Consider the following 22,116-nt stretch of genomic DNA (forward strand, 5'->3'; position numbering starts at 1 on the left):
GGTGATGCTCCCATCCAACCACCCGCCAGCTCTGATACTGATTGACTATTTTTTTACATGAATATATAACACACATGGCAACAAATTACAGATACAAGGTTCTCAGTATAAATTTAAAATCTTTATTTCACATTTGTGACCTAATGTCTCAAATCGGTATTATGTCCGAATCAACCAGGTCCTTGTTTCAAAACCCACTTAAATTATCTTCAAAAAAAGCAGATAAATCATTTAGACACCATTTTAAAGGGATTTGAATAAGCTTTCGATTGATATAAATTTTATCCTTGTCATTTTGATATTTAATGGAATACAACGAAGTAAAATTTATGTAAAACACATCGAAAATTGTCCGCCAGAGCGCATTAGCGGCAGTTTGCCGTACCTACTAAAAGTCTCATCCAGACACAAGCACAGGTCCCAACTAAGAGGAATACACTCAAATGTTTACCAATCATATAATATAATATGTAAACTAAACACAATACAATGCATAACAGATAGATGATTTACAAGGAAAAAAATATCTCCCAAAACTATAACTATACATTCAACTGTTTCCATCCCAGCCAAGGTACTCTGGCAAGGATCAGGACAAAACTAAGTAATCTCATTCCAAGACAATGACAGGAAACAATTGGAAAACGGGTATGGGGGGATAGAAGACACAGCATGTACCTCCCTGCCCACTATGGGAGGTCAGGATCCCCACCCAGAAACTTGAGGTTAATTTCTATTCATACAATCAGAAGAATAAATACAATTTCTTACAGAGAAAAAAACAAAAAAAAACTTCTTAGGTCTTATCATTATAATTCTGAATTCAATTTTCAGGGTCCTAATTATCGACATAATACTGTTTTGAGACGGTGAGTCACATTTGCTATATCGTTCATGGAGATAGATAATAACGACATTTGTCTATGGCACAAGATAATTATATAAAGCCAAATAGTATTATTAATATAAATAATAAATTAATTGTAAACATACAGTCATGAAGTGTGTGAATAACTCTAAATCGAAGAAAAGATCTGATCATTTATTTTTAGGGAGTTTTAGGTGCTCTTTGACACATTTAGGTCGTTTCAGCACCAGTGAAAAGGAAGATGACAGGGAGAAAAGTTGTAGATTTGAAGTTAAAATTAAAAGCACCAAAGAAAAAGTAGTAAGACAAAGGGCACTGGTTATAATAGGAAACAGAGGATCGATGAGCAATTCATCAATGTGCCTACTTTGACGTTAACTTAGAAGTCTCATCCAAGCACAAGTAAAGGATCTTTCTATGAAGGATACTTTCAGGGCCACAAAGGGAGCAAAAAAGCAAGATACCAACATCTGGAGCAGGGCTTTAATCCAAGTCTCTCGGTAAACGTGTGATGCCCTCTTGCCAATACAATAAATGACAAAAAATAAGTGATTCAATTCAAATTTATTTCCTAACTAGACTAGTTGTTTTTTGAAGAAGTTTAATAGCACTTGCAACACACATGGGTCATTCAAGCACCAGGAAAAGTAAGAAAATAGGCATAAATAACTATTCAAGTTCACGTTATCAAAAACATGAATATTCCCATTGAAAGGAACAAAAATGGAGTCATTTTGCGTCTTCAAATAACAAAAAGGTTGGTTAATAAACAAAGACATTGAGTCTATCACCACCAGTCTTGGAGAACAGCAAATGATTAATTTGAGCACAGGTAATGATGCAATAGCTTTTGACAAGGCATACCGCGTTAATTACAATTGTATGATGTGTTGCTGAATATTGTGGAACAGGTATCAATGTTCCCTTGATCCACTTGACCTCTTTTCTAGGTTTGAGAGTAGTGACAATTCCAGATAAATGTAAATGTATAAGAATGGGTAACACATCCTCTATCATCTATCATCATGACAACATGCGTGTAATATTAAACATGGCAAAAAATGTTTTTGTTTGTTGCTTTAGTCTCTTCCAACACAATTGAGGTTATATGAGAGACCGCTGGAACAAAAAAACAAGCTTGTTGTTTGTTGCTTTAGGTCTCTTCCAACACAATTGAGGTTATATGAGAGACCGCTGAAAACAAAAAACAAGCAATCTAACACTAACAAAAATAGTACAAATGTAAATCAAAATCATAACCTAAAGATATCATAAGCTAAATTATAAATCCCCAAGAACAAACAGGCAGAAGATTTACAGAAAAAAAATATCCCCTGTCAAAAATACAATCACAAACCAAAGAAGCAGGATAGGCTAGTAAAGAGAAGAAGAAACGACATCACTATCGGATCGTACACCCATGCGAACATCATAGGTATACGATTCAAGGGTGATGCTCCCATCCAACCACCCGCTGGCAAAAATGTAAAATACAACTTTAGACAAACAAATAACTGGATATTCTGTATTACTAGATAAATATAGAGCCACTGCAAAAGATATATGTAGTCTTGATAGGTTGTTTCAATAGAGGTAACAAGTGGGATCGGTTAATTGGAATGCTGTTTAATTGGAACAATCTCTGCATAATGGTGCTATTTACATACATGAAATAGATAAGCACATAGACACAAGACATCCAACAGAGAGATGATTTCCTTGGAAAAAAAAAATCCTTCCTCATACAAAATGTCTGACAAACGTGACCATAACCCAGTGACATGCTGTGATCCCCAACCAAGGCTATTAATATATCACACCCTTTGTCTTCAAGAGTACTCAAGACCCAAATTACACCAAGAGTTTTGTCCCATAATACACTCGACATGGGGTGATCACTTTCAGCCTGATTCAAATTAGGCAATGAAGAAATAAAACAAAAATTAAATAAAGGCCAACGTTTGTTTTTAGGGATTTTACAGCACTTTCGACACCATTAGGTTTCAAAGCCAATAAAAAGGGTGGTGATAGAGGAAAAGTTGTTGATCGGAAGTTAAAAGCACCAAAGAAAATGAAAGACAAATGGGACTGATTCAAATAAGGAACAGAAGATTCCATGAACAACCTACAGTGCAACCCCTGGATAACGACATTGTCCAGGACTGGAAAATTATTTGTTATCTAGGGATGTCATTATTCCGGGGTTTTCAAGATGGCTGCAAAAGGGGGCATGTTGAAACCCGTGATTACAATGCCTGAGAGAAATCACGTCCCAATAACATTAGAATGTGTATTTCTTCTGTTTATTAAGGGTATACCAGTTACGCTTTCACTCTCCAATGTGTATTGTCATTGTTTTGATCGTAAACAGTGCCCGAACCCAACTGCTTATTATTGTTATAACGATGTCACTAAACAGGGGTTTTACTAAAATGTATGTTGCATTCTGGGGTTTTTTATTACTTATAGCATATAGCAAAAAAATCGGGACCAGAAGTCAATGTCGCTATCTAGGGGTTGTCGTTATTCAGGGGTGTCGTTATCCATAGGTTTTAATATTACCTGAAAAGACTCATCCACACACAAGCAAAGGATCCTGCTATAATGGATACACTCAAATGTTTACAAACTACAATCTATTCAAAACTAGATAGCAATTATAATAGTACAAAACAGATTATTTACGAGGAAAAAATAAAAGCTATCACCTGTCAAAAAAAAAAAGTACATTTGACTGTCTCCCTGCTAGCTAAGGACTGATGCAAGGAGCATTAAAAAAAAAAACAGAGCAAAACAAAAATGGACGTCTAACAGAAAACTTCCACTGAATGAAAGGGATAATTCAGTTCTGTTTGGCTTTCTGGGGGCATAAATAAAGCAATGTGAAGCGCATACAATCTATTTTGCTTTTAAGATAAAGAGAATTAAATTGGTAAATGCAGGGCAAAAGCTCCTTCTAAATCAATTGTCAAATTCACTCTTGGATATGAAGTCAAAACAATCTCAATTTCATCACATGAAAGACTGGACAGAGATTGTGTGTGTGTGTATGTGTGTGTGTGTGTGTGTGTGTGAGAGAGAGAGAGAGTGTGTGTGTGTGTGTGTGTTTGTGTACACAACACATATTTATAGTTTCTTCCCTACATTGTAGGAATGTTTTGTTTTAAATGTTTGAGTATCCGTTGCCAGGAATTTTCTTGGGCATGAGCGTGTTGCTTCATCTGGCCACCAAACAGCATCAGGAGTTCTGGATGAAATAAAAGATGACAGACAAAAAAAATTAATAACAAAAAAGCTTGAGCTTTTATATAGCACATTATCCATTAATCATGCTCAAAGCACTTTACAAGCCAACAGGAACACTTAACATGTACAATGACTGGTCTTACATTTTGTCAAAAAACAAAATAAAAAACAAACATTCTATTGAGGCCATGTCTTGAACATGGCAGTTTCAAGCCCATAGAAAACCCAGAGGGGAAGGTCTTACATGAATCACACATGAAAGCTGGTGCTTGTTGCTATTATTAGGTTCTCCGCTTAATCGCCCACTCTGCTTAATTGACACACTAACCCAAATTCCCAAGGGTGTGCGATTAAGCAGAGTCGACTGTATTAATTTTTAATATCATGTATTTTCTTGAATTTTTAAAAATAGTGATGTGAAGCCTCAAAATGCCCAATGGCTGAGGATACAGTGTGCTACATAAAAGTCTATTTTTAATATCTTGTGACATAAACACTGCTTGCGACTTATAAGCTAAGGGTTTTGTTCCAGTCCCAGGATGGGGACTGTAGAAATAATATTTTTATAATATGTTTATATTCTCTCACAATACTCAGATGTAAAATGAGTACCTGAGCTGAAACAGCATTGTTTCAATTAAAAAAAAAAAAAACCGTCATCACACAACATGTTTCAGTGTGGAGGTTGTCTTGGGACCCCTTGTCAATCACATTTAGTGGATGTAATGCAAAAAAAAAAGTCATTATTATCATCATTATCATCGTTATCGTTATCATCATAATTACCATTATTATTATTGTTATAAATATTTATGTTGTCACTATTATTATCATTGTCCTTATTGTTGTTATTATTATCATTGTTGTTATTATTGTTGTTATCATTGTTTTGTTGTTGATTGCATCATCTTTATCCTCATCCTTTTTATTCTTATTAATAATAATATTATCATCATCATCATCATCATTATATTATTATTAATATTGTTATAATTACTACTATCATTATTTTCTTTATTATTAATGAAGTCATCTTACGATAACCAGGGTTAACAGCAACTCGACACAATGGACTGTAGGGCGGTTCCAAAAGATGTCCTGCTCCCGGGTACGTCACTACTTCAAAATTACTCTTCTTAGCATCTGGACAAGACTCTGTCAGTAATTTGTAGCTATCTACAATTACTTGGTAATCGTCCTCCGATGCCATAATAAGATGTTTGGCATCACCTTGCCAAGCCTGGATGAATTTTTAAAAAATAATAATGATAATTAAAAAAAAATAAATAAAAAATTAAATTAAATTAAAAATTTTAAAAATATATATATATATACATATATTATAATAATAATATAATAATAATAATAATAATAATAATAATAATAATAATAATAATAATAATAATAATAATAATAATAATAATAATAATAATAATAATAATAATAATAATAACCATAATACAGTCCACTCCAGATAAACGCAACACCTTGGGATCAGTGAAAATGTTGCAATTAACCGAAGTTCAGTTTCCTGTTCACTATTGCAATTTTTTACACAAATATGGTAACTCTAACCAGTTGTTGTAAACATTGTTCTTAGTCCACCACAGACTGAGCAATATGATTGAAATAAAAACCTTATGGCAGCCCTGTATAAATTTTGGCAAGCAAAAGCAGCTTTGATGCGATGCATGTTTGACATCTTATTCAGATTGGATTAACTTTCACTCTTTTGTTCTCAATATTTGTAAGATTCAAAGAGATTAGCTGTGATGAGAGACAATAAGCTCTCACCAAACTCGTTGGTCACAATGCAGAGCTGTCAATCCCAACACAAAATATATCGCTCAGTCTCTCTTTACAATTGTCATTGTCTACCTGTTGTCAAGACTATGCCCAGCCCCCTCGCCTCCTATTTAATTGCCACAAACCCATAACGCAAAGTCTCGCCTTCTTTTGTCTCTAATAGAGTATTGACACATTACTGTTGCATTAAATCCCACTCACTCTCGCTTCTTCAACCTGTCACGATTACATCCATGGCAAAATTTAATCATATTTTGTTTGATTGATTTCTTGAATTTGCCACTTTTTTAGGGCGAAAATTTGTTGTGATTAACCAAAGTTTGTTGCAATTAACCAGTGGCTTTTATACAGAATTAATTCTGTTTCTTGGGAAATGTTGTGACTAGCCGAGTTACGATTATCCGGAGTGGACTATAATAATAATAAGAAGAAGAAGAAGAAGGAGAAAAAGAAGAAGAAGAAAAAACGATAACATGAAGACAGCGACGAAGAAGAAGATGAAGTTTTGAAGATCAATTGTAGATAATTTTGTCTTATGGCCCTAGTGTTAAAATGCTTTCTCTCCTATCTCATGTCTTGAGTCAGGTTCTTAGGTTTTCAATGGGGAAGAACAAAAGTGTGATGTCAAAAAACTGGTTCCAATCTCATTGGAAGTGTAAAACCACTCTTCTAAAGGACTAGATACATACCTTGTGAAAATGATCTTCTGGTTTCAGAGTGATTGCATCTTATTTTCTAGCCTTAATTAATGCCGATCGTCAAGAAAGATCGTCCAGCCTCGCTCTTGTAAGTCCCGTAATCCTAATAATCTGCCTATTCATTATTTGTCCTAAGAAGGGCTGGTTACATATACATTTCCAAGGATATTGGAACTGGAAAAATAGATGGTATGACGTTTGACTTTTCTGCCCTATTAGCAACAGTCAACAAAAGTATGTAGACTTACTGGAATCAAGTTATCTGAGTATGGCATTCCTGGTGAAATAATAAGTTCTCCCTCTTGAGTCATGTGACAACGAGATATATCAAACCTGGAGGAAGCAATTAAGAGAAAAACAAAGTCAATTTTTCTGAAAAGGCATAACAAAATAAAACAAACAATAAAGTAATTGAATTCTTCTCGACATCCAAATTATAATAAGGAGACAGAGGGAGAGGGATTTGGGACTTTTAGATATAGTGGACAGTTCATTACTATAGATAAGCATCTTAACCATATGGTAGCAAGCAATTGTAATGGTTCGTTTAACAACAGTTCAGAAGTGGGGGGTAAACTCCAGCACTCATGACTCTGAAGGACAACTTTTTATTGACATGCCTTGAGACTCCAATAAATAGTCTTCTGTCTATGGTTGATGTCTACGCCCCCCCCCCCCCCCCCCCACACACACACACACATCTTTTCAGTGGTAATACTTCCAAATAGAAAAAGCAAAATTACAACTCACTCAGAAGCCTTAAGGAGACACTTGCCCTTGTGATGTAAATCGTACATAGAAACATAGGGGTAACCATTGGCTACAGCAAGGCACTTTACCTAAAAACAGAAATTAATTTTAACCTTTTTAAAAAAATGTTTTCCTCTTTTAATCGACACTAATTTGAATCTTTGTAATTGTATTCACACTTGTTACTACTGGAAAGCAAATAATACTGAACTTTCAATAACTCAAAACAAAAACAAAAAAGCATGAAAATATGTGAGTATGACAAGTTATAAAACAATATGAATGTCCTCGCATAGGCAAGCATCCATTAATCTATAAGTAAGGTTTATCTTTACAATGAGATAGGTATGGTTAATCTTTACACTGACATAGGTATGGTTAATAATTATACTGACATAGGTATAGTTTATCATTACAACGACATAGGCATGGTTTAGCTTTATACTGACATAAGTGCAGGTTATCTTTACGATGACATATATACAATTTATCTTTATACTGACACAGGTATGGTTTATTTTTACAATGTCATGAGTATGGTTTATCTTTACATTGACATGTTATAGCTTATCTTTATACTGACATAGGTATGATATGGTTTATCTTTACACTGACATTTAAATTGATCTACCTGCTGGATGTAAGCACTCATACAGTAGGCAAATTCGGTCCCCTTTGATACAGCCACAACTCCAATACCGTGTGGAAAGACTTTGGGATGAGAGGACAGCCAAACTGCAGCTTCCTGAAATTAAATGGGCAAGGAAACATGACTTCCTCTTTCTCTCTCTCTCCTGCACGTCTCTAAGCTCTCTCTCTCAGTTTAAAGTTTCATTACTCCCCAACCCGACTCACAAAACATCTAACATAAAGGATGAACTCAGATTCTTGCAAAATAAATTTGTATTAGTCAATATCATAAAAAGAGATAATTTGCATGGAAACAAAATATCAAGAAAAAAGTCTGAGGCTTGACCAGTATAATTTGATTTTCTGGGATGAATTTTTCTCATATTTTTTCTATCTGCTTTGTTTGCACAATTTCATAAATACCTTTTCAGATTTTTATCTTATACCAGTGCCTGCTCCCCAAATCATCACAAGAGACTCCAGATAGACCCTGGGTAAAATCAATGGTCTCATTCCAAAACAAAGACAAAAAGCAACAAAATCATATTCGGGGCTAAAACAAAAGTTAGCAAGACTGTGATCTGTATACCCACAAGCCCCATAAAGCCAATGTTATGCTTCAAAAACTGGACACTGAGGCAGGAGTAACAATCTATTTCTACATCTTGAAAAAAACTCCCAATCAGCCAAATGAGCCAGCTAGGAAGGAAATTCTTTAAGGGGAGGCCAGGCAACCAGGACAGTAAAAACTATGATGATGGTGACAGCTATGACAACGATAATTATTATCATTATCATCATTATTATCATTAATATCATCATTATTATTGTTATCATTATTATTATTATTATTATTATTATTATTATCATTATTATTATTATTAATATTAGTAGTATTATTATTATTATCATTATTATTATTATTATTTTTATTATTAATATTATCATCATCATTATCATTATTATCATTATTACCATCATCATAGTCATAATTATCATTATTATTATCATTATTATCATCATCATTATTATTATTATTATTATTAATATTATCATTATTATGATGATGATCATCATCATCATCGTAATTATTCCATTTATTCATCTTAGGGGAAATTTTAGCAAAGGATCTATGTAAAGAAAAAAAAAAAACATCAAAAAAATTATTACAACCCATGTTACAAGCACAGTGCAGTATCCCAAAGTAAGTAGTAAAGGCTAAGTTTTCTAAAGCATGGAAAAAAAATAAAATAAAATGCCGATAACATGACTCAAACCCAGTGCCTCCATGTGTAGGTGTAATGCTTATCCCTAAGCACATCTCATAAAGTGTTGAAGAACATCTTGGATGAGTATTATGCTTAAGGAGCTGATGACATTGCTGACATGATGACAAACTTCTGATTCTTATTCTTATTCATTGTCTTAATATATCGTGATTGACTAAGACTGGATACTGCTGTCAATGTTGTATATAGAATAAATGAAGTTGACATATTTCGGCTCTTTGTGTAGCTCACATCAGGAGTAGAACCTTAACCTATGGGTAGAAATTTGAGTAACGTACCACAAGACCACAAAGCAGCACACTAGGTCACATTGGGTTACCTCAAAATAATCTAGAGTGACATTTGAGAGGTGGGAGGGAAGATCCCCATAATTGTAGAATGGCAAAGCTAAGGCAGCAAAACCACGAGATGCCAAAAGAGCAGCTCGAAATTCCACAATTCCACCCGATGACCCATATATGTCAATGACACCCTGGAATGGACCGTCACCTGATGGTGAAAAACAAGAGAAAAATTATGAGTGATGGACGATGAATAATAATGAATAAATATATGGAAGACAATAAATGGTGGCGAGATGGATGAGTGAATAAGGCATTGCACACCCAGCAGGGAGACCCAGGTTCGACTTCAAGTGTCTCTGCATACTCTTTGTTTCCATAAACAAGAAATTTAGACTTTCATTTTGCAGCACAGCACTGTGGCTGACGCTAAGGTTATCACAGTCTTTTCTCAAAATAAACCCTGAAGAAAAATTACCCTGAGGATGAATGAAGGGAATTTGATTTCTATTTATTTTCAAATGTGTGCTCATTTCAATTAAAAACTATATAAAATGTTCCATAATGAAGCTAATGAAATCAGGTAAAAACCGTCATCTAAAAACTTTCAAGAAGATATTTGGGACAAAATATTAAAAGAAATGACTACTCATTAGACTCTTCTTTTTATACTCTTTTATATTCTTCTATCTCTCAACACAAACCCTTGATACATTGGACACACACCTTTGACAATTTGGGGAAACACACTTGGCGCATTAACACACACATACTTGACACATTGGGAACACACCCTTGACCAGTTACCTTTATTCTTTTATCCTCTTGTGCCACTTGATACACACCCTTGACACATCAGGCACACATCCTTGACATATCAGACACACACCCTTGACCCATCAGACATACTCTTGACTCATAAAAATACCCTTGACACATGGGGGGAATCCTTGATACACCAGGGACACGTTTCGGTTACTCTATTATTCTCTTGTATCTTTCAACACACACTCTTGACATAACAGACACACACCCTTGAGACATTGGACAAACACCCTTGGCGCATCAGATACACACCCTTGGCACATTGGACATACAACATTGACTATTGAAAGAGACCAGTTTCCTATACTTTTCCATCCTCTTATATCTTCCAAAACACACACTTGACAAAACGGACACACAATCTCACCATATTGGACACACACCAGACACCCTTGACATACTAGGCACACATCCTTGATGCACCAGAAACAGATCCTTGACACACCAGACACTAAGACATACACCTATGACATGCCGGACATACACCCTACATAAGACATATTGAGGACACACCTTTGACACATCAGACACATACCCGTTACACATCAGAAAGAGACCATTTTCCTTTAATCTTTTATCCTCTTGTTCAAAAATGTAATCTTCCTCAATCCAAAATTGACAGTGATGTTTAATCATCTTCTCCAAATATGATTCCCTTACAAAACAACTTACCTGCAAGTATCAAGCTTTTGAGCTAAATTGAGACCTTTAAAATGCACTTCAGACTTTCCAGATTATAAGGACCTTAGATTATTTTCTTTCTTTTGGAAATCCACATGTACACTAATTATCAATCTGCTCTAGTCAGTCAGTTAATACGAGGGACGTCTGAAAAGAAATCGTAATCTTGTCACAACTCAAGAAGTTTTGACTATTTCCACTTGAATCTCACATATGATAGAGAATCGCTCTAAAGCTACTTTTTATTGAAGTCCCCATGCAACATGACAACATGCTTTTTAAACTTTCAAAGCAATCTCCCGAATCTTTTCTCTCCTATCACATTTGATAACTCAAACAGTGTCCTGATTATGTTTGCTTTCTAGAGGTGTACAACTGTCTTTGAAATGAGAAAAACTACAGTAGACATTGCATTCTCACTATATATTTCATTATTTCATGATGAATTTCAGAACATTTTCTTCCTTTTGTAAACAAAAAGCGAGCTACAGCATTGATCACCAGCCTTGACTATTCTGTGATTGGAGTCACCATCTTAAAAACAATAGCGTTAAATGGTGTTGATATTTTGAAAAAAATAAGAAAACTAAATTTCATACATTTCTGTGTTTACAGATAAAAAAATGTGTTCAAAAGTTATGTCTATTTACCGGTTTCTTTTCAGACGTCCCTGGTGTGTATAATATATAAAACCACTAATATATAAAAGAAAATCAATTTATAATGAAAACAGAAAACATCAATTTATATAAAGAAAAAGAGAAAAAACTTAAGAGTTAATTCAATTTTAATATGATAATTGACAGAAAAAAATTATCATGTGACAGAGAAATCAAAATAGAAAAAATGAAGTTGAGGCATAACACTCACCATGGGGAAGATACAAGGCACCACGTACATTGCCAGCTTGAACCTCCACCCTGGCAACTTCAGAGGGAAATCTGAACCAACGTTCAAGTACTATGTCTGCAAGGCTTTCTGGCTTGAACTTGGACTGATAAATATCCTCCAGCTGTAAATGACCATGGTATGATGTCAACACAATGACCATGGGCCTGTCTGTAGACTTGGACAGAATCCTGGCATAGCGGGGCTGGCCAGGTGCTGATTGCAAACTCCATAAAATGCCCATTGGCTCCAAACCTACGCAAAGGATGAACAGTTATGATAAATAAATTTCCTATCTTTGCCAAAATAGAATAACCCCCTTCCCCCTCCACTAAAAGAGGTCCTTTAGAGCTATAAGGCCAATGAAACCAGATATTATCCCCATTTCTGTAGTTTAAATGGACAGTAGCAATTGCTTGCTATATTTTTGATAGGGTGCTCGTCTATACTAAGACTGCAAATTACTTTATGCCAGATCAACCAGACCCAGCTACCCAATCAATGCTGGGTGGACAACAGAGTCTGAAATAATTTCAACAATTCTGGGATCAATACCAGTACTCATGATTGTGAGGAGAATGCTCTACCACTTGGCTGTAGAGACCCATTGTTTTCTGACTTTCTAGGCAACCAATTCATTATTTACAAATATGGGATTCAACTGAGACTGCTATTTGTTGGTGTACTTGTGTGTGTGTGTGTGTGTGTGTGTGTGTGTGTGCATGCGCGTGTGTGTGTGTGTGTGTGTGTGCGTGCGTGTGTGCGTGTATGTGTGTAAGCATTGTAGGGGAGTAGATGTGTGCAAGTGTGTGCAGAATTGAACCTGCACTGTGCAAGCTTTATGCAATTGATCTATGTAAAGCACTCTGAGGCCTTGGCATACAGCATGATATTAATGCTCTTACCATTATATTATCATTAAGAGATTCATAGCCTATATCTGGTATGGTATCTGAATGACCTAGATTAAAAAGTTCCATTATGAATTTTGAGAAAGGTGTCCTGAATATATAAAAATGCTTGAAACTTGGAACAAAATTTATGACATAGGAAATTCCCTGATGTGCCTTGTGGCTTGTGGCCTTGAGCAAGTCATCTTGTCCTAGCACTCTTTCCCAGGCTGCAATGCTCGATAAAGAAAGAGAATCTTACTGATTTTCATCCTCTTTGTTTATTTGTTTGTTTACATTGTCTGACAAAAAATACTAGTTTTGTTTTCGTTTTTATTCATTTTCCTTTTGCACTATTAAACGAGCAAACATTTTTAAAACTCTCAACTTTTCGTCAGTAGAACAAAAAATTATTCACTTACTTTGTCCACTCTTTTAAATACTTTTAAACAACTATAACTCCTATAATCCTACACTCTGGTTTTGGGATATCTTTAATTTTTCCTCCGAGAGAAACTGTTGATGTTTAAATAATTCCACAGCTTTCCAAAATAATTAAAAATTGATGTCTTTTTGTGTGGAATGTTATGAAAATGACTTTTTGGCCAGATGCTCCTCTTACATATGATTAGGACGAATAAGGATGTTCTTGAAAAGGTGGAAAAACGCCGGGAACACAAGAATCACTGCTTGCAATGGTTTAAAGAGTGAAACAGGGTTTGGACACTTGGTCAAGCCTGACAGCTTGTGCGAGATGGTTATGCAAGGCACCAACCTGTGTATGTTCCACCTATGGATGGCTGCTGTGTTACATTGACCTGACCAAACTCATCGGACATATAATGACCACAGGATGCAAAGATAATCTTATTCCTCCCTTGGATGTACTGGGCATGCAGAGTTATCTTTTCATTGCTTGGAAAGTTATCTAACTTAATATAGATCTTCTCGTCATATAGAGCAACCTGTGAAATGAAAATCAAACATTTGCAACTAATTTGTTCTTTAGAACCGTGAAACCAATGGAGTCAGCACTTATCCCCTTTTCTGTAACACTAGACACACAGAAACAATTGCTTGCTACCCTTGGTAGACGATGCTAATCTATGGTAAAGTACTTTCCACAAATATTCACAGATATCTAAGCAATATGGAAAAACATACAAATCTTGTTGAGTAAAGGTCACTGTTGGTCATTTCCTAAAATCTGAAATTATTGTATTCTTTTGCATCTTTGCTTTCAATTTTCTTTTTTTACAATCTGAAAAGTAAAGTTTTCTGGCACATAAGCACAAATTTCCCATGTCTCCATATATATGACTCTTCACTTCAAAACGGTATTATGTCCATGTGAACCTGATGCTAAAAATAGAAATTTAATCTTAACTTATAAAAATTGAACTAAAGAGGTTGCCATCACACTGAAAACAAAAAGTATTTAAAATTTGAGCTAGAAAAATCATCTTCCAAATATTGATTAAAATGACCCTCATCTTATTAAAATCTCTCACACCTGGGACTTTAATAAAGTAAAATAATAATATTGACATTAAAAAAATATTTTAAAAAGACTGGAGCGAAATGAGTATTAAAACATAGAATGTCTAATAATGGGATTTTCTACCTTTGGTTGTGCATTGATAACAGGAGCTTTTGTTTTCTGGATCCCAGTGGAGGCCGTTGCAGCACATGCCTGAAAACATGAATCTCGAGACTGTAAAACGCTTGGCCGGGTTATGAGATGCTGATGTATTGTAGAAAGACGGTCTGAAAGTCACATGTTAAGACATAAAGTAGAATCATAAATAAACATGATGACGAGGATGACAACGACACTGATAAAAACACACTTTTTAAAACCAATAAGAACCACAATAACAACAATTTTTTTCCCTATATCTTCAATTGTGATAATAATAAAAAAATAAACTTTATTATTACAATTATGATAATAAGGCTAATAAATAATAATAATAATAATAATAATAATAATAATAATAATAATAATAATAATAATAATAATAATAATAATAATAAATAATAATAATAATAACAATAACAATAATAATAATAATTATTATTTCTATTAGTAATACCATAATAAATCTTTTTTATTGGTATTGCTATTCTTCTTCTTCTTCATGATCATCAAAAAAGGTCTCTGTGAATCCTTTAATGGAGACAAAACATGAAACAACCTATCCAGTTGAATGTTCCTTTTTGGAACACACAACCAAATAAATGTTACAAATATACTGTTATTGCGCAATATGCTAGTTGGTGTTGAGCTAAAAATTGACCTATTCATTTGTTTAATACTTTTTTACAGTCCACAACTTCTATCAGATTAGCATCCGCATGTCACTGATTTCAACACTAATTCATGTTATCCAATCTATGACTTACCCTAGTAATAATACAATCTAATCACTTCAATGAGTAATCCTCACCGTTCCTTGTCAAATGTCAACACTGTCCGTGACAGTCAGTATGAAATTAACGACCACCATGACAACAACTCGCAGCAACAGCACCGTCTTGAGCAACAACAACAACAACAACAACAACAACAACAACAACCTGCACGTAGTGATCATACCAGTTTAAAAATTGGATTACTAAATGTTAGATCGTGTCGTAATAAAACTCAAGACATAATCGACATTATTGAAGATCATAAAATTAATATTTTTGTCATCTTGGAAACATGGCTTAATCATTCATATGATGATCCAATTATGAAAGCAATTACACCCGAAGGCTTTTGTATTAAATCATTTCCACGCATTGGGAGGAAAGGAGGTGGTATTGCAATTATTTACAACTTGTCACTCTTTGACAAGATATCATTTCACCATGATAATTTTAGAAGTTTTGAATACGCTGGATTTGCCATTCATGAAAATAATTTTAAAAAGTCGTTTCACTGTGTCTACCGCCCACCACCAAGCCAACAAAACAAAATATCAACAATTGATTTTTTATCTGAGTTCGGAGAATTTATGTCTATGCAATCCATTAACAAAAAGCATAATATTTTTATGGGTGATTTTAACATTGATTATTTCGGAAACAAAAATGAATCGAAAGTATTTCGGGAGATTATTGACACAAACAACTATATTCAACTTGTAAGCGGTCCTACAAACAACCATGGCCACACAATAGATCATGTCATTACAGACATTGAACATTCTCTCTCTTCACCTGTCTCAAATATTGATAAATTAATCTCTGACCATCATTTAATTGTGTTTTGCGTTTTATTTCCAATGAAGCACGAAGTAAAAAAGATGATAACATCTCGTAATTTGAAGAATATAAACATGAACATTTTTAAACAAGACCTTGACCATAACGTTAAAAATAAACATGATGCGAATGGTCTCCCACGAGTCAATTGTTGGTACGGTGGACAAGCATGCTCCCTTAACAACTAGAGCAGTAAAAGTGAGACGTCAAGCACCCTGGTATAATACCGAAATAAAATTGAATGGATTAGCCAGAGGCGGGCAGAAAGAAAATGGCTCAAGTCCAGAGATGCTGTCGATAAGAAGCGATACATCGCGGCTAGAAATGATGCAAAAGCCGTCAATTTCAGGGCCAAAAAGAAATTCTATGAAGAAAGCCTCAAAAACGTGGACGTTCGAGACAATTCTTTGCCTTGACCAAGGAACTGCTGGGACAACAGACGCAACCAGCTCTCCCATCTTTAATCGATCGTGCAGATCTACCAACTCGCTTTGGTCAATATTTTAAAGAAAAAACGGATACCATCAGGAAGGAACTCTCGTCTGAATCGATCCCTACAACATTTGACAAGTTTCATGGTGATTCGTTAACACATTTTTCAAAGATTACTGAAGCTGACTTACGTGATTGCATTATGTCGTCTCCAACTAAAAGTTGTGATTTAGACCCCTTAAATACTGCCATTTTAAAAAAATGCATTGATGTAATTTTAACACCATTTACATGTATTGTTAATAATTCGTTGCAGTCAGGTGCTGTACCAGACATTTACAAAGTTGCTCATGTCAAACCCCTTTTGAAAAAACCTGATCTCGATAAAGAGAACTTAAAAAACTATCGCCCTGTCTCTAATCTTCCTTTTCTCTCTAAGATCTTAGAAAAGCTTGTTTTGAAACAATTACTGTCTCATCTTAAAAATAATTGTCTTGAAGAAAAATTTCAGTCTGCTTATAGGCAACATCATTCGACGGAAACCGCACTTGTTAGGGTTGTTAATGATCTCCTCTCTGTTATAGACAATGGTTCATGTTCTTTGCTGAATTTGCTTGACCTATCGTCTGCTTTTGATACTATTGATCACAATCTTCTTCTCAAACGTCTTGAAATTACTTATGGCGTGTCTGGTGCAGCGCTTGATTGGTTTAGGTCATATTTGTTTAATCGTAAACAGATTATTACGGTGGATGAATATAGATCGGAGGAAATCTTTCTTGATTGTGGGGTTCCCCAGGGTTCAGTACTTGGACCCGTTCTTTTTGTTTTGTACGTTGGCCCTCTGTCTAAAATCATCAGAAGTTTTGGTCTGTCTTACCATCAATACGCTGATGATACGCAATTGTACTGCGTTTCCAATATAGAAAATTTACAAGAAGTATCAGCCAATAGTAAAAATTGTATCCAAAGTGTTAAGAAATGGATGAATGAGAACAGACTGAAACTGAATGATGATAAGACGGAGGTGCTGTATGTGGGGAACAGGAAGTGGAAAAGTGAAACAGATTTGAAGTTGGGGGATGCCTCTATTCAAATTGTTGACAAAGTGAAAAACCTTGGCACATTCTTAGACTCTGGACTGTCGATGGAGCACCAGGTTAATAATTTGGTTAGATCTCTCTTTTTCCAACTAAAAAGATTGCTTCCATTAGACGGTTCATATCTGAGGATGTGACCAAGCACCTGGTTGTGTCCCTCGTACTATCGAAATTGGATTATTGTAATGCTCTGTTGTTTGGCGTTTCGCAATACAATCTGAAACGTCTTCAGATTGTCCAAAACAGCGCTGCCAGACTAGTATTTATGAAGCGTAGGTGCGACTCTGCCGGACCTCTACTTCATGACCTGCATTGGCTGCCTGTTGAGAAAAGAATTAAATTCAAAGCTTGTGTTTTAGTGTATCGTTGTCTTGAAGGTACTGCCCCTTCCTACCTTTCAGAACTAATTGAAAGATATTCAAAACCCCGCCCCTTACGTTCGGCCAGTGATTCCACAAAACTAGTTGTCCCTCGAATTCGGAAAAATGCTGGAATGAGATCCTTTTCTCATTTCGGACCCTCTATTTGGAACGCCTTACCGCAGAGCATTCGTGAAAAAGAATCTTTGTCTATTTTTAAACGTTCGCTTAAAACATATTTGTTTCGATTTTAGTAGATGGTATGAGAAGCAAGATAGGTTTGGTTTGTGTTGTGTGTTGTATTGTGTGTGTGTGTATGTGTGTGTGTGTGTGTGTGCTTGTGTGTGTGAATGAGTATGTTTCAGCCAAAGTAATTTGTAATTTAAGCGCTTAGAGTCTGGTGTCTCGGAGTTATAGCGCTATATAAGTTTTCAGCATTATTATTATTATTTAATAATACCAAAAAAAAATTCCAGCTGATTTGTGAGAAAAAAAGAAAGACTTACCGCTAGCCATTTCTTCATAGAATGTTTTTTTTTTAGAATTTCCAACTCAAATCTTGTGTCTGAAACAAACAAAACATTAATTTTTATAAATTGAATTTTTTTTTGGTTATGTTTAAGAGAAATTATAAGTTGTTACAATAACGAATGCAAAGAAGAAAAAGATAAAGTCATTACAATAGAGGTACAGGATAGTCATTATTTTTATTTGAGTGGTATAGTTCAGTGCACAGTCAAGCTCTGAAGAAACATCAGAACAGTACGATATTTGATAATCTTTGTCTTGAATTTGACACATTAAGTATTGATTTGAAGTCATTGCAGATTGCATATTATCTGCATGATTTTTTAAACATTTGAAAAGCTTGCTTTACTAAAATTAAAATAAGTTGTAAGTGATACCCCCACTCCTACTAACCAGCCTAATGTCGTGATTAGTTTTTAACACCTTATCCACGATGGTATAAAATTTTAAAAAATAAAATCTCCACTGAAGTGGACGGCCACCACCAAAGTGGGGCTCTCCATTTAGAGATCTAAATGGGCGTTGTCACCTAATCTAAGACTAAGTGGGAATCTCCAAAGATATACTAATACGTCAATGGGCATCTTCATATTGTGTCTATATCTCTATATTATGCATGGGTATCTCAATAGCATAAATCTACTGGCTATCTCAGGCATGGTTCCCGGCAAGCAAAATACCATAAGCACACATACCTAGGTGAAGAAAATATCAATCCATAGCAGGAGAAACGAGAGTCATTATTCACAATTCTAACAAGCAAAGAGAGGAAGACTGAAAACATACATTAACATGGGCTTTTATAGCTAGGTACAACGTCACAAATACTCAAGAAGAAACAACACGCAAGACTCACGAACCGACAGTGCTTTATGGACATAAAACAGCTCACAACACAGCTGGGAACAACAAACCAGAACATACAACAAATATGTTCCCTACATTAATAAGGCAAAAGGCTCCACATGGTATACTCCTTAGCCGTGCTCCACTTTGTATCATAAATTTACTTCTTTTTTTTTTGTCTCATTTATGATGTGTTCATTTTGGGATCGGGTGGTCTAGCAGGTTTATACAATTCAAGAAGCCCTGAGAGGTAAGATAGCACTACTTATTTTGAACTCCTTTGAACTTCACGGAAGGTCCTCCGAAAGCTCCTCGTTCTAGCATTTCTTTCAATTTGTATTTTAACCGTGGATCTTTTGCCATGCGTTTATTTATTCAATTTGTCAATATATAAGTAGCATTTTAAAAGCTCCAGAACAAACCTTGATATATTAGTGAAAGTTTCCTAATATGACCATTGTTTTGGTTTTCTACCGCCATTTTTTTTTTTCTTTTACAGTTAGCTGAGGTCGGAGTACCAATAGTAAAGAACCAATCAAACTGCACGAGAGCGAACTGGATGAGGTTGACCACTTCACGTATTTGGGCAGCATATTAGATAAACAGGGTGGTACAGATGCAGACGTAAAGGCAAGAATTGGCAAGGCGAGGGTAGCATACTTGCAGCTTAAAAACATCTGAAGCTCCAAGGTGGTGTCAAACCGAACCAAAATAAGACTCTTCAATTCAAATATCAAGTCAGTCCTTTTGTATGGAGCGGAGACCTGGAGGACCACGAAGACCACCACTGGAAAAGTACAGACCTTCATCAATAGCTGCCTCAGAAGAATCCTCAAGATTCACTGGCCAGACAGGATCAACAACGCAGACCTGTGGCAGAGAACATCTCAAAAGCCAGCAGAAGACGAAATCAGACGCCGCCGATGGAGATGGATTCCAACCAATAACACCGCTAGGTAGGCGCTGAGATGGAACCCCCAGGGAAAACGGAAGAGAGGGCCGGCTAGAAACACCTGGCAGCGAGACCTGGAGGCGGACATGAAGAGGATGGGACACACCTGGGGAGAGTTGGAGAAGATGGCCCAGGACAGAGGAAGATGGAGGACTGTTGTCGACGGCCTATGCTCCACTAGGAGTGACGGGCATAAGTAAGTGAGGTCGGAGGATTATTTTTTTTTTTTTACTATTAGTATTAGAGTAATTAGAGTTCATCATGCCTTAGTCTTAGTAATTAGAGGTGCTAGGGTGTTTATTTTTCCTTTTAGGATTACCGTAGTTAAAGGTCCTAAGCTTTATCTTTTCTTAAAGTTAGTTGATGGAATATTTGAATATTGTTTTCCTTAGCACGAGGAGCTTTCGGAAGGCCGATAAACAAAATATTAATTTAAAATAAAAACAAGTCCATTATTACAGGAAATTACGAGGCATAGGTCATGGCAAATCAGCTGATCATAAGAAGTTACCTTCCAACAAACACGGCAAGAAGTAAGAAGAAAGTAAATAAAAAACAAAAAAACAAACTTTTGGATAGGCAGTTCAGTAACAGATACAGATTCAGGTAACAACACCAGCAGTCAGCAGTATCATCATAACATGACTGACTGACACTCACTCACCAACACACATATTTTTTGACGTTCTTACCATTTCAAGGTTAAAAATTAATTCAGATAGCTCATCAAGAAAAAAGAACCGAAAGGAAAAAAAAAATCAGGCCAGGGAACTGAAAAACAAAAACAAAACAAACTTTAACTTTAAAGTTTAACAAGGAAGGGGGAGGAAAGAACGGAGGAGATTGCTAGTGTTGGGTTATTTGATCGCTTTTACTCGATCGACGACCGAGCGCCAAGCCACGAGTCAGTGCTCGATCTCAATGCCGGAAGAGCGAGTTAGTAAAACGATCACTCGATCGTAAAACGATCAAGCGGGTTGTGAGCTTGAGACGATCTTGACACGTGAGACGAGCTTGAGACGATCAGGATTCGAGCGAGCGGAGGGGTAACGAGTGTTTCGAATCATTTCAAATTCAAACGATCACAGTTTGCCATCCGATACCAATCGCCAATGTTTGCACACGGTAGTCTGTGGTTCTTCCACAGCCCTCACTCCTTGTCAGATGTTAGTGTGTCTGGGTGGCAGTGGCAGGGAAATTCGTATAGGTGTATCACGCGTGTGTGACAAGACTTCATTAAACCTACTAAAGTTTGACTATCACACACACACACACACACATACACACACACACACACACACACACACACACACTAAGGCTATTTCTATGACACACACGCATCCCTCTATCAATGAACACTCCTACAGTAGTGCGGCTATGTGGTCTAGTCATGACGTAACTATAGGTAGTACTCTAGTCGACCATGGCTCTCGTGCATTATAATGGTCTAGTGGTATGACACCCGCTTTGGGATCGGAAAGTCCTGGGTTCGAGCCTCGCGCTCGGTGCATAGTTGAGTCTTTGGACAAGGCTCTTTACTCACATTCTCTCACCGTACTCAGGTGTAAAATGAGTACCTGGCCGTTAACAGCGTTGTCTTTGTCTGAAAAATTGTAATATCGCCTAACAGGCGGCATGTCCCGTCCTACATATTAAATGTTGCTGTTGACCGGGGACCCCTTTACAAAGCGCTTTGATCACATTTAGTGGATATTGTAAAGCTCAATTTTTTAAAGTAAAACATTAGCTTTGAATATGGAATGTTTCAATTTTAGATGCCTGTGTATTCTTTGTT

The 22,116-nt window shown here is 35.8% G+C and overlaps 1 protein-coding gene across 1 annotated transcript; it reads right to left on the bottom strand.

Moving 5' to 3' along the window:
- Positions 1-104: 104 nt before the first annotated feature.
- LOC144963123 (acyl-coenzyme A amino acid N-acyltransferase 1-like) lies at positions 105-21,166 on the bottom strand. The gene is made up of 11 exons (XM_078896787.1): positions 21,014-21,166; positions 18,502-18,560; positions 14,477-14,619; positions 13,628-13,817; positions 11,945-12,217; positions 9,607-9,776; positions 8,000-8,113; positions 7,369-7,457; positions 6,867-6,951; positions 5,153-5,354; positions 105-4,115 (listed from the first exon to the last, which is right to left on the bottom strand). Exons 2-11 carry the CDS (start codon positions 18,509-18,511, stop codon positions 4,009-4,011), a joined length of 1,383 nt encoding a protein of 460 aa, XP_078752913.1. The 5' UTR covers positions 18,512-18,560; positions 21,014-21,166; the 3' UTR covers positions 105-4,008.
- Positions 21,167-22,116: the final 950 nt, after the last annotated feature.

The sequence above is a fragment of the Berghia stephanieae genome, chromosome 1 (genome assembly GCF_034508935.2).
Source record: "Berghia stephanieae isolate SIO BIC M18660-M18661 chromosome 1, UCSD_Bste_1.3, whole genome shotgun sequence".
Taxonomy (NCBI): domain Eukaryota; kingdom Metazoa; phylum Mollusca; class Gastropoda; order Nudibranchia; family Aeolidiidae; genus Berghia; species Berghia stephanieae.

Excerpts from the sequence above, each read along its gene's own strand:
- LOC144963123 (XM_078896787.1), bottom strand. Across the intron at positions 9,777-11,944 it reads TGCCTTGTATCTTCCCCATG|GTGACGGTCCATTCCAGGGT; the intron begins GTGAGTGTTATG and ends TTTCACCATCAG. Across the intron at positions 6,952-7,368 it reads TGTCTCCTTAAGGCTTCTGA|GTTTGATATATCTCGTTGTC; the intron begins GTGAGTTGTAAT and ends TGCTTCCTCCAG.